Source organism: Pan troglodytes, chromosome 11, assembly GCF_028858775.2.
Source record: "Pan troglodytes isolate AG18354 chromosome 11, NHGRI_mPanTro3-v2.0_pri, whole genome shotgun sequence".
NCBI lineage: Eukaryota > Metazoa > Chordata > Mammalia > Primates > Hominidae > Pan > Pan troglodytes.
In genome coordinates this window covers 99,215,562-99,229,955 of record NC_072409.2, presented here as the reverse complement: position 1 = coordinate 99,229,955, position 14,394 = coordinate 99,215,562, and the positions used below count along the sequence as shown (strand labels likewise).

The 14,394-nt window shown below is 38.0% G+C and overlaps 1 protein-coding gene across 19 annotated transcripts in view; it reads right to left on the bottom strand.

Annotated features, from left to right (window-relative positions):
- The window catches only part of BNC2 (basonuclin zinc finger protein 2), a 455,057-nt gene that overhangs the window by 259,479 nt on the left and 181,184 nt on the right, over nucleotides 1-14,394 (bottom strand). For 3 of the 19 annotated variants that reach the window (XM_024345576.2, XM_054658723.2, XM_054658726.2), the window contains exon 4: nucleotides 10,212-10,295. The exons of the other annotated variants lie outside the window; for them this stretch is intronic. In XM_024345576.2, coding sequence (XP_024201344.1) covers nucleotides 10,212-10,295 — 84 coding nt within the window. The remainder of the gene's footprint in view (nucleotides 1-10,211; nucleotides 10,296-14,394) is intronic. 19 annotated transcript variants of the gene reach the window in all.

The following is a 14,394-nucleotide window of genomic DNA, read 5'->3' as shown; positions in this document are numbered from 1 at the left end:
GAGGCTCCCGCCTCAGCCTTCAGAATAGCTGGGACTACAAGCACATGTCACCACACCCAGTTAATTTTTGTATTTTTATTTTTAGTAGAACCAGCCTTTTGCCATGTTGCCCACACTGGTCTTGAACTCCTGGGCTCAAGTGATAGGCCCACCTCGCCCACCTTCCAAAATGCTGGAATTAAAGGCATGAGCCACTGTGCCTGGCCTAATTTTCGAAGAAAAGAAAAAATTTAGAATACTGCTATATAATACTTGTTAAACTCTAAAGGCATAAAACCTAGTAAATTGTATCTTAAAGACTCTGACACATCAGCAATGAAGAATGTGTTACTAACTACGTGATTTTGGTTAAGTCTTAAAAGTTCTCTGCCTTAGTTTCCAAATCTGTAAAGATATTAGGTTACATAACTTAAGTAATTTCCAGCTTTGGCCGGGCTCGGTGGCTCACAAGGGAAGCCGAGGCAGATCGATCACTTGAGGTCAGGAGTTTGAGACCAGCCTGGCCAACATGGTGAATCTCAGCTACCCATGTGAAATTTTGTATTTTAAAACACAAAAATTAGCTGGGTGTGGTGGTGCACGCCTGTAATCCCAGCTACTCAGGAGGCTAAGGCAGGAGAATCTCTTGAACCCGGGAGGCAGAGATTGCAGTGAGCCAAGATTTCACCACTGCGCTCCAGCCTGGGGGACAAAGCGAGACTCTGTCTCAATCAATCAATCAATTCCAGCTTTTAATTTCGAAAACATGAAAAAATACTGATCCTAAAGAATTGAAAACACAAATTGAGATTCCATTATCTACTCAAACAAAAGAATTTTTCTTTTTCTTTTGTGTACATGTAGGGGGGAATGTGTGCTCTTAAATTATTAATTATGACTAACTCCAACAAAATATTTGAACAGAACATCACTAGCTATTCTTATATAAAAATATGGATATATACATATATATGACATGTGTGTATGTACATACAAAATCCATGCATAGGCACACACCCAAACACAAACGGCTAATTCTATTTAAGCCAAGAATTAAAACATTTTGTTTTTCTCTATGTTTTCCTTCTTCTGTGAAGCTGCTATGGCTTAGGAACATACATAAACATAAGCATCTTATTTAATACTTCTTACATTAATACTGGCAGTTGCCAACATGAACAGTGTATGTTAAGTTGGTTGTCCAAAATCTAGGTAACATTCTCTCACAGAGATATTGGTATTGAGAGAGAATGCAGAAATGTAGTTAGGTTCTCAGGCCATTCAACCAAAGTTTACTTAATCCACAATGTATCTGACATATAGAACCTGAGACACAGGAATTCACAAATTTAATGCTGCCTAAGCAGATGCTAAGTTAACCGCAGCAGCGGAATAAAGAAGGTCTCGAAAATATGTAGGGGCATCCAGTTCACACCACACCCAAGTGAGAACAAGGGAGGAGAAAAAAAAAACAAGTTCATGAACTGTTTTGTTCCCTGTAAATATTTACTAACACACTTCTGAAAGAAAGCACAAGTCATTGTTGAATATATTATCATTTTCTTATTTGTTTTGAGAAACAGATGTATTACAGAAGGCGAATTAAGAAAGATAAAAAGAAAAACATAGTTATCTTGTTCCAAAATTTTCTGTGTTCTTTAGATTCCTTATTTTACGGAAAAATTATAAAACTGTTTTTAGGTAAATAATATTTAATTTTTCAAGGTATGTGAAAATTTCAGAAAAAAATTCTGTCTAATTTTTATGTGCTTGGCCACCACAAGCTAGTAAAAGTAATTTACACATTAACAACAATGCATTCACTATTAGCCAAAAGTTAATACACAGGCACAATCTCCTTCAATCTGTCCAACAGTGTCAAGAGATAGGCTGAAGAACTCATCTTTCTATACTATCCATCAATTAAAATAAAATTTAAAGATAAAAACACACATGGCCAGGCATGGTGCCTCACACCTGTAATCCCAGCACTTTGGGTGGCTGAGGCTGGCAGATTACTTGAGATCAAGAGTTCGAGACCAGCCCAGCCAACATGGTGAAACCCCATCTCTACTAAACATACAAAAATTAACTGGACATGGTGGTGAATGCCTGTAGTCCCAGCTACTCGGGAGGCTGAGGCAGGAGAATTGCTTGAAGCTGGGAGGTGGAGGTTGCAGTGAGCCAAGATCGCGCCACTGCACTCCAGCCCGGGGGACAAAGCTAGACTTTGTCTCAAACACACACACACACACACACACACACACACACACACACACACACACACAGTAGCAATATCCTGACTACTGGTCATTCTATTCAACTTCAAACACGTCTCAAATTAGGGGAAACACAAGTGTTTCAACCTGAATGTCTTCCTCCTGTGTCCGGAGTTAAGAAGGGAGAGGGTAACCCAGAGCTGCAAACTTCTAGCTGGCTTTCACTAATAACAATTTCATTCTGGTCCAGGGAAGAGGATAACTCAATGAGTATTCTGCATTCCTTTTAAAAAGCTTAATCAAGGTTCAATTGCTTTCTTTCAAAAAATTCGCTAATGGTCACACAACTTTATGTAAAAATGTAACCTAAATTTTATAATTTTACAAACTAAGTAATTATAGATATCAATCTTTTAACTAGTAGCAGGAAAACCAACATTATAAATGAAAATGGAATTGCAGTTCACTTTCTGTGACGGTAGAGGATGAGAATCAATTGTAACAAAAATGAGAGGATGCAAAATAAAAGTGAGAATAATGGAAAGGAAAAGAGAAAATGGAGAGAGAGGAGGAAGAAAAAAGGCAGCAGGTGACAGTGAATAAGAAAGGCAATAAGGTAAGGGAGGGACGAAGGGGTGAAGGGAGATAAAATATTTTTAGCAAAACAACTCTTGTCCAAATTTGCCGAAGTTCCAGACCATAACTCGTAACTGTTTTCTTTCTTTTTCTTTTTTTTTTTCTTTTTTTGAGACAGAGTCTTGCTCTGTCGCCCAGGCTGGAGTGCAGTGGTGCAATCTCGGCTCACTGCAGCCTCTGCCTCCCAATTCTCGTGCCTCAGCCTCCAAATAGCTGGGATTACAGGCACACACCACCATGCCCAGCTAATTTTCTGTATTTTTTTATTAGAGACAGGGTTTCACCATGTTGCCCAGGCTGGTCTTGAGCTCCTGACTCAGGCAATCCGCCCACCTCCCAAAGTGCTGGGATTACAGGCGTGAGCCACCGCGCCTGGCCATGTATCTGTTTTCTGACAGAGGTATTACCTACCTCTCCAGTAATTTTTTTAAAATTCTTTCTGTACCTAAACAGTAACAGTCTCTCTCTTTTTTTTTTTTCAAATTTCCATGATTGTTTTTACATAAAAGTTCAACTTTGAAAGCTTCACTTGTGTGTAAAGGAATGGCTTTTATTTTACAAATATACTTTGGAACCTACACACCATTGATCCATTTAGTGCACAAAACCTCAGAGTTGTCCTGACATTCCAAACTCAACAGTTTTTCCTTTGTAAAGAAACTGGAGATGTCTCCTTCCGTAGTGCCTGAAAATTACAATCGAAATCAGTGTTCACTGATTGTGCAAAGCCTTATAAATATGTTCCCTTGCTTGAGGAGTAACCTTCTATCGCCCAAGATAGTTGTTTTTAATAGCAAGAAAACAACATGGATGGGCTCAAAGTGTCAGAGGCTCTCACAGGAACATTCGTAGCTGGTCATCAGAGAGAAACTGTCCTCCAAGCTGCACTATGTACACAGAGCGAGGGCACCTAATATTGCAATCACAGCCAGACTCTATAGAAAGGTACACTGTGCCTCAATTCAGCCTGGCAAAACACCTCCCACTCACCTCACTGCACCTTTACCTGGTGGCTTGCTTCTTTCTACCCATCCACCTACACATCCTCTCTACCTACCCATAAACCACTGGTCCTTACTATACTCCCTACCGTAGGAACGTTTTATAATATAAAAATTCATTAAATAATATGCCACTTTTGATATAGTGATCCTACAAACTGTAACTCTGTGAAATGGTTCAACACGATGTCATCGCTATACAGCAACTTGTTTCATTTACAGTATCTGTTTCACTTCTACTCATGAGCTAATATAATTCAATTTTTTTTAACTGCACACAGGCTGCTAGACACATGTGCATGGCAAATGGAATCTGAACTTAGCTTAACAGCCTCATTTATTCCTGATGGTTTAAATTATTTCATCACAATTAATGACACCCCCTCAGCTTCCTGTGCAGCGCTGCCAGATGTTCAGAGACCACAAAGCCACTCTCTTCTTTGACGGCTGGTGACAAGTTGTCCTCTGAAGGACGTTCCCTAGGTGCGCGGGCCGGATGACACCTCCATTGCTTAGCACCTCTCTGCCTCCCAGAGTAACCATGGAGAGGAAAAGGCAGGAAGGCATGAGAAACCAGCAAATGCATTAGCGAGGGCAAATTATGTGAAGTGATCTAAACTCGGAGGAACTTGGCTCCTGCCAGAGGAGTTCCTAACCTTGTTGTTTTATAAAAGGGCTCTTTGCCTCCACCTTCCACCACTGGTATCCACTGAGTGCCTACCATGGCGTCAGTCCTCAGGGAAAATCAGAACAATAATCATACAAACTTTTCCACAGGGATCTGTTTGGTTCTTAGTAATTTTGTTTCGCATAGCGGGAGTGTTATTTAAACTTAACCCCTCCATCATGATCTTCATCTTCTTTTTAAGGGTAAACAGTTTGAAATCACTGTCCTCATGTTCAACTGTGATTATCTTCTATCCTATTCAGTGAAAACTTTCAATAGAAACATACAACATTTTGGCAACTTGTGGTAAATGGTTTTCCGCCATTTACTTAGGTTTAGGAGGATTTAATCTTTTCAGGGGCTTTTGTTGTTGTTGTTGTTGTTAGCTTTGTCGTTTTCTTAATTTTTTAAAGAAAATATTGAAAAACAGGTTTCACACTTTTTCTATGTTGATTCTGATGTGGGTATAATCACTTACCTCCTTTAATAACAAAAAATTTTTCCTCAGTACGGGAATTCAGAAATAATAATTATATTCCTCATTTAAATTTCATATAAAAATATAAATTCACATAATCACAGGTAGCTAAGAAGGTGGCAGAAATAGTAAACACACTAATACTTTTACAATAAGAATCCAATTCCACAAGTCTAATTTGGCAAACATTTCCATAAACTAGAGAACATGTGGCAGACATTTTATGGATTATTTTTTAAATGTTTAAAAAAAAAAAAAAAACGTTGATCTTATTCAGGGAATAAGGGGCCTTTCCATTTGCCAAAAAGTGTAATAGGAAAACAGACAGGCCACCTGTGTCAGCCCACCCTATGGTATGAACATGAGCTATAAGGGCATTTTGGAAAATATTTTCAAACTGAGATGAGAAAAAAAAAAAATCAGTATCAATACAGATTCCAAGCAGATGCAAAAGGCTTCTGTGCATGTTAGTGATTACGTGTGTGGCCTACACAGGCTAACTTGAGATTCCTCTGAAACTCAGTGTACTTTCTCTTTTTTAAGCTACTTGTGATTACAACTAGAGCCTCATCCATATCAATTTTGACAATGGACACAAACACAGAGTAAACCAATCAAACCAAATAAGTTGAATTTTCTCCCTCTTAGATGGCTTTTTAAATTCTAAATGACTACTGAATTTTACCAGACACTCCACACTTAATATTTTGACAGCTGTTGATTAAAATTACTTTACTGGGAAGTCCTGTGAAACCAACAGTCTAGTTTTTATCAGAATTGAGGCACTCAAAGGGAAGCTGAGATGGTGGCATACTTGCAGCAAGCAGACAATAGGAAACTCTTAGCACTCCCAGAGTTACGTCAAATTTTCCATGGACCGAAACTAAAATGAAATACTTCAATTACTGAGAGGTAGATAAGTAAAATAAACAATTAATTTCATACGGTGAAGTCAGGAGAGAGTCATATGGACCTCATTCTGTTGTCTCCAAACATTTTATCGGAGGGGAAAAAGGAGCTGAATAAACTTTAAACTCTCATGTAGGGATGTATTGCTTGTGTGTCCCTGGCAGATGTGGAAAGGAGATGAAATGGGCAAGGGAGAATCAAATATCCCATCGCTGCAGGTTTGCTGAGGGAAAGAGCACTGCAAAGATCTCACATCTGGCAATCATTTGTCAATAGCTGGAAAGAGAACTGCAGGAAACTTTCTGGCTCTTGGAGAAGATGAAAAGACAAAAACCATGTGTCACACACACAAACTCACACACACACTCACTCACTCTGCAATGGTACAATGACTACTACACTTATTCTCTACCCCTCCCTTCCCCCACTAAATTTAATGATCTTCAGATATACTCTACTCCATGGTCAAAAACATGTAGTCACTTGACTTGTTAAAGCTGCAGTGTATGTACATTTTTCAAATAAACCCCAAGGCTGATGTTAGAAAATCAAAATCAGTCAAGCATAGACCGCCTGGTACTTTGGGCAGGAATCCTTGCGGTTTAGTCAATAAACAGAATCTGAATGAAAGACACCACAGTAACTAGACAGTAACGTTTTGAACAGATCTTAACCTGAAAGAGGGGGTTGGGGGACCGGTGCGCTGGTGACCAAGGATATAAGGCTACTGGTCCACTTAGACTGCTCTACCTGCAACACGACTTTGTTTAGCACAAGGTCATCTATTTGGAACAGAAAAAAAAAGAGAGAGTGAACTTTTATTTGGGGGGATGTTGTGGATGTATCTGTGAAGGAAACAACCTTTTTTAAAAAATAAGTTATACCCATTTAATAAGGTGGTAAGGAGAACTTCAGATTTTGTTTAGTTCATACTGGTGTTAAAAAATATAGAGAATTTGCTGGCTTCATTGTGAGTTCATAAACATGACCAGCTTTTCCCCAGTAGGTTTATCATGTAATAAAAAGTTTCAAGACACCCTATACAAAATTAATTAACTTCTCCAACATTATAGGAATTTAAATCTGTTCATAGTGATCGACAGACTTCGATGAGCAGCTTTTGGTTCACCCTTATGCTGCATTTAACTAGCAGCAGCAGCAGTCGAGCTCATCCCCGTGATTCCAGAAGTGAATGCTGCAGGTTGTTTAATAACCTGGCAAATTCACAGTAGCTCGTCAAATTATTACAGGAACAGTGTCATCACTAAACAAGCCTGATCATGGTTAATTACAATGCAGACCAGAGAGCAGCCACAATTGTTCATTAATTACAGGAAGCACCTCATTTAAATTTTATGGAAATTTACACTTGCACCCCAGTATGTCTGGAAAAAAAAGTGATCCTTCACGCATTCACATAAGAAAGGAGCCTGTGGTTTATAAAACATCACAGCAAATTGTGTCTAATCTAGTACTGAAATATTGGTTCATTATTTACTCTAATTTTTTAAGCACTTCAGTGGTGAAAAATACCAAGTTAAACCTCACATCCTGAATTCCCAACCAAGAAAAGAACTGTGCTGAGCTAAATGTAACAACTTAATACATGATGAGGCACAACTGAACTAACAAAGTAACTTTTCTCTGATAAAAGTAAAATATCAGCAATTAAGGAGAGTCTAAATTAGAATAACCATTTCTTAGAAGATGATTGCATAAGAGTGGAATTCTTTGCTGCTGTTCATCAGTTAACCTCCCAAACTGGAGTACTCACTTCAAAAGCCACTGGGGAAAGTAAATAAAGTTACAGAATCAAAATCTTGATTTCCAGTTACTTTTCTGAATCAAGCAATATTAACACAAACCACAGCAGAAGTCCTTGCAAAAGTCAAGTCAGGCACAGACTTGAAGGTTGACAGTCATTCAAAACCAAAGATACATTCATTGACCACAGTAGGGGATCTTGGGATTATTGAAAAATAAAGCTGCTAAGAAATCTGAAATTTTAGGAATAAAAGGCAAAGGTTTAAAAGGAAGAAGGCAAAGAGCAGAAAGGGGCTCCACCAGTCATGAGAACTTACGTCAGCTAAAATATAAAAGTAAACCAGATTTCAGGGCTGTTTGTCTAAACAAAAATCCTTTCTAAGAAAGAATATAAACAAACCGTTGCTCCTAAATTGAGGTGTACGGAAGGTTATTCTCAGAATCAAGAGGCCAAACAGCAAATCCTCTAGTGATGATAATGCCTAGCCCTGGGGGAAAGCCTATGATACAAGCAGGAAAAGGAGATGACTGGCAAGTCCTATAGTGAGTTCCCTAGAGTATAAAGCTATGCTGAACAATAAGAAATGGCTCATTCTCTAGGAAAAAATTTAAAAAGGACTAGGACACATGACATGGCAAGAATGAAAGCAGTCTAAGCTAAAAAATACTCCTGAAATAGATAGCTGGTGAAAAGTATATTAAGCATCAAGTTTATTATGGCGGACATAATATGTATATGTACTAGGTATTTCTAAAATGTGCAGAAGAAGCACATTGAGGAAGGCAGAAGAAAAAGAAGAGAGGAAGAAATGCTTCAAGTGGGTCCCAGCTACTTGACTAACTCTCCATAGTTGATCATCTTTTAACAGATTCAATCCTTCCACACAGTCCACCAAAATGATGATCCACAATGAGGAATATCCAATAATATCACTTTCATTACTGTGTCCAGGAACTTAGTCTTCTTTGCAAGGTCCTTTCTGAACTATCAACCCCACAATCTGGTTCATCTACAACCAGAATGTTACTTTAACCTGTAAATATAACATTTTCTACATTTTCTCCCATAGTATGTCAATGTACTCAATAGGTTTTTTTTTTTTCCAGTTTTATTTTACACACTCACATCTGCAAAACCCATTTTTCTTTTCACTGTAATTCAAGGTTTAAAAACAGATTTCCAACAATCACCCATGACAGACCATTCCAGGTGATGTGTTTGAAGAACATCACTCATCCTACCCAAAAAAGGTCAAGGATCAGACTACTCTCCACAAAAAGTCTTCCATCACTCTGCATTTGCATGTCACACACAAGCTGTTAGCTTTCTAGAACTAGGAAATACATGATCGTGTCTCATGTGTCCCACCTGCTTTTCTGTTGTATCACAGCCATACACCACCCAGACAGTACCAGTTTGGAGCACAGCAGAGCTCAGGTGGTCTTCCCTGGGCCAAGAGCAGGTGTGCTAGAGATGGCATACCCTTCGGTACCATAAAAACTGAAACCTCCTCCTACCACCACTTCTACCCTCATTCTCACTGCATAGAAGTCCATTTTTTAAATGGTTCTCTCTTCTCATTTGTGGTTCTAAATCAGTAAAAAATGTTTTAAAACTGAGCTCACTATGTTCATCTTATAAGCCTGAAAATTTAGAAAATAAGGCCAAATGGAGGTCCTAAAAAAAAAAAAGTATGAGTTTCCTCATGCTAGGGAATGCTACCCATGTTGAAACTTCAGCCTGCATCTTTGCATTGGCACACACATTCCTTAAATATTATTATGTACATAGAAATGGAGGCATGCCTTTAGCCAAAATGTCACATTTACATTTTTAATTTGCAATACACCAAATCACTTCTAATGCCTCAAGACCATACAAAACGAACTGAATTTCAATCCAACAGTTTCACCAAAAAAAAAAAAAAATGTACTTTGCTAATATACTCCTATTACACCACAAGACATATCTTCCAACGCATGAAGACAGAAGATATTTCATTAAGTCCTGCTTTTCTTATAAAGCACCCAGTTGAATGGCTGCTGTTCTCCTGAGCCGGGAGACCATATTGTAGGAAGCATGACTTACTCACATATATCCCAAAAGTCTTAGAAGATGAAAGCTAATATTTACTGGGTACCTGTTATGTGCCAGGTCCTGCACTAACTGCTGAATATATATCAGGTCCTTTAAATTCTCATCATCACCTTGTGTGGTAAATCTCCATCTTACAGATGAGAAAACTAAGGTTCACTTAAATTAAGTGACTTGCCAAAGGTCTCACAGCAACTTGTATCAACTCTAGGTAGTCAACCTTCAGAGACCATGTACTTACTACAGTATGTATATATGTCTTGACTGAACAGACAAATGATCTACAGTTACAGACAATGCATCCTGAAAAGGACCTATGGCTGCACATACGCTACACTGGTCCCTCTTTACACCTATCTCAATGGTTGTCTTTTCCTGATGACGCTGATATACCCAAATGGCTTTCCAGGACCACTGTTTCTGTCACACCACCCCCAGCTGAGAAAACAGTTAAGACTCCAACCTGGACTTCCAGCCTGTGGTATGGCTCCTCCAGGTTTGGGCAGAAGTCTGCCCCCAGCACTCTGCCAGTACATGCCAATGGAACCTGAGGGAATACAGCCACGTTAGATGCTGTGTATGGAGGCTGCTGAGAACTGCACACAGTCACACTTGACCCAGGCAGAGAGAGGAAATCCCAACTGCGGGTCTCTAACAGGTCATCATGGCTTGACATGTATGTGACACTTAGTATGTCAAATATATAGTGAATACCATATAACAAAGTTTATTAACTACCAGAAGGTAAATTCCAAGAAGAAAAAAGCAACATAAATTTTGTTCCTCCTTGTATTCACAGCAGGTAGCACACAGTAGGCACCTAATAAATAGCCACGGACAGGAGGAGGGAGACAGAAGGAAGGAAATGCAGGGATGGGAAAAGACTAAAATAGATAATTTCTGTTTCACATTGGTGACATAAATTTTTTCTTTTCCTCTTTCCTTTAATTTTCTTATGTAGGAATTAAAAAAAATACATTCAACAATGCCTAAGTTCCTTCACATTCTTAAAATATTTGTTCGAATTTATTTTTCCTGTTCCTGGTGTAGGCTAGCACAGGCAGACTTCTATTTATCAATATTTATTATTAATAGTTACTCATTTAAACATGTTATCTTTAAGCTTAAAAACCTTGTTTTATGTATCTGTCCTAATAATAAAAAAAACAAGGTTAAAACTTAATGAATGTTTCTCTATATCTAAAATTCTAAACTGAAAGCCACTAAGATCCCTTTTTAAAACTAAGCTATTATAATTAGTCAATATCATCCCTAAATACTGCCTACTGTCCCTTGCTTATTTCATTTCAGATTTTTTTAAGATTAAACAAGGTTTTAGATTCCACCTAAACATGTTTTCTGCTTTTTAAAAATTTCTAATTGTTCCTCATTATTTCCATCCTTATACTACTCACACTAATCATATATCTGTCTATATGTCTCTAAACTCAATACATCAACTAAGCATCATCTCACCTTTGTCTTCTTTCCCTATCAAAGCACTCCTCTGTTTTGTTTTCTTTGACTTTTTTAAAACTCCAATTAAGATCATCTGTGCTAATCAATTTGCTTTGTTCAGACATCAGTTTTCAGCCATGCATGCTAGCTTAAAAGGTGCTTCCCTCTTTCTTTTCACCCAAAAATCAGTACAATCGTCCAAACTTAAACAACGTTCAGTATACTCCACTTTGCAAGTTCACTAGTGAATATCACTGGAAAGAAAAGAAAAAAAAATGTACTCGGTCAACGCTTCAAACATTTTTAGGTCCAGTTCTCTCATTCTTTTCAAGTCTTTTATTCTTCTTTACTAGGCTCATAAGGTGAAATGGACAGAGTGTCATCTGTCTTTGAAGTTTATAACCACTCTTTACCCAAGAGTTTCACACGTGGAGGCCAATGCGCCAGTCACTATGTGCGGCATCTTACGTATAGATTAACCCTCATTTTCCTCTCAACACTCTTACGGAGTATGAGCATCTCCAGTCTACAAACGAAAAAACTGAGGCTTAGAGTAGGTAAATAACTAGCTCAGAGTCACATGTTATTAGGTTGTAAAACCTGGATTCAAACTTAAGACATGAGAAAGAAAAGAAAGGTTGAGAATACATTTCCAAGAATTTAATTTAAAAAAAAAATGTAATAACTACATTTAGTGGCATCCATTCTAGAGGTATTTGTTGATGTTTCATATGAAAGAAATTACAAAGAAGACAACAAAGGAAAAAGGCGCTAACCGAAATCAAGACCTGCTACCTGCTCCCTGGTCTAGGACAACATAAGTAACAAAAAAGGGAATTTATCCTCTTAACTGAGGAATAAGAAAGAAATGCAGCAGGGAGAAGAGCGGGGACACTGTGCATTTGTGTTGTGTCACACATAGAAATAATGCTCATTCTACCCCTCAGCTGACATATGGAAGGCCACTAATGAGTTCTGCAACAGTAATTCTCCCCAGGGAGCAATAGAAGGGAAAAGAAAAAAATTAACCTGAGAATATTCCAAATCAAAATGAATCCCCCCAAAACCTTCTTATAAAACCTCAATAAATGGGACTTAACTAAGGCAGATTCAGTAAGCCATATATTGCAAATTAAGTGTAAACCTCACCCGATCTCACATACACAAAACAAATTGCTACTTACCTTAAGATTATTTGACCACGTCACAAACACTAAGTTTCTAGTTCTTTTTATCTTCACAGTCACAGAATGCACTTTATAAACATTCTCAAGAGGGAAGGAGAAAGTTAAACAACTAAAATTACATGCAATTACAACTTGAGACACTTAGAAATACACAGTTTCTAAGAGAAAACATAAAGGTCTGTGAGTAAGTTGGGAGGAAATGGTGGCAAACTACCAGTATGTTTCAACAATCATAATCACAAAAAGGAACTAGTAGGGAAGTGGGTACATTTTCAAACTTAGAGTGCTAGGATTTCTGAGCAGAAAAATATATCCATAAGAATCTTTGAAAGTTGACTCCCATATTCTAAAAAATGAGGAATAAGAGATTCAAATCAAAATTGGTTCACGAAGTTCACTGAACGGTTCATGGTCTAAAAATACACCACACTCTCACCCCATCCACCACAATCAGCGTCATCAGTTAGGGAAATTGTTCAACACGGAAAGGCAAACCACGTCTCTTTCTGAATTCATCAAAATGTACTAAGGAAGATACAAAAGAGATAAAAGCTGATAACCTAATTGGTTGTAATTTAGCACATCTCATTCCATCTTTTGATTTAGAAGCCTTAGAAGTTAGCCAGCCATAAGCAATCAAAAAATGACTGAAGAAAAATCAGATATCAATTGTCTAACCCCTTATTATTAGTCTATTGTAAATTAGGATAATAAAATATGGGGTGTGCCTAACCATTATTTAATATAAATTTTAAACTGATTTGGGGAATTCCGTTTTATCCACTTTTCCTCTGTGCTAACACCTAGTGCCTGTTTTAATGACATACTTGACATACTATATAGTACAAAGTTCTACAAAGATTTTCCAAAATGGTCACAGTGATTAAGATTATAGGTACTTAACTTTTATTCTTTTTGTATGATTGTATATGTTGCTTTAAAAGTAATAAAATCATTTAACTTAAAAACAAAAAAAAATGGTGAACTGTTCAGCTAATATTTCTAAACATTATGCCACAGGTTTAATTATGGAATAACTGTCTACAACTGATGTAAATTTCATTATCTTAGTACTGTAACAGGAAGTCAGAGGCCTTGAAAGGGACCCTCTGAAATCCCCAGGGCAAGTGGAGGCTGAGTACATATCTACTCTCCTGTATATACATACCTTGAAGGAATCATGGTGTGTGAGAGAGCTATTTACAACTTACTTTGTGTATAATCAGCAGAAACAAAAGATATGACAACAAGTATAAAGGCCTCTCTCTCTCCCCTCAGGAGAATTCAACAAGGGAGGGCCAGTGGGCATTCACTTCGGTGTCAAAAGGGCTTCCAGAAAACATATTTTCTGTGGGGCAGGGAGGAAATATGGCAGGCTTCCTACACACATAACCACACACACACACATACACACGTTCTTTGTTTACTGAGATCACAAAAAAAAAAAAAAAAAAGTTAGGGACCAGACTTCTGAAAAGAAGACATAAAAAGCTCCAGGTTGTAAATGGGAGCTACCGTTGAAAATATTTGAAGATGAATGGCTGTGAAAAATGGGTGGTAGAAAGGGGACAGAGAAAAAAAGAAAAAAGTCACAGAAATGATAACTTGAGAAAAGAATCATGTTACGACGAAAAGGGCTCATAGTCAGGGATGCCTCCTGCAGAGCCAGGGTCCACTTGAAATTTCCATTTTACTTTTAAATATTAAACATGCAGGTAGGCATCTGCCTGACAGACACTATGAAAGCCACAGCCTAAATAAACAAACTAACTTCCATGTGAGCTCCAGTCTCCTCAGTCAAGCTGGCCCCAAGCCCAGATCAGTTCTGAACTGTATGTGTTTTGGTGGCTTCAGTCTGGCAGTGTCGAAGGGACAAAGACCTTGGAAAAGAATGATATACAACGTAAGTTTAAAAAAAAAAAAAAAGAGGGAGAGAGATAAACAGAAATATAAGCCCCATCAGAGTGCTCCTCGGAGACATGGCTAGGTACAAGCACTGCC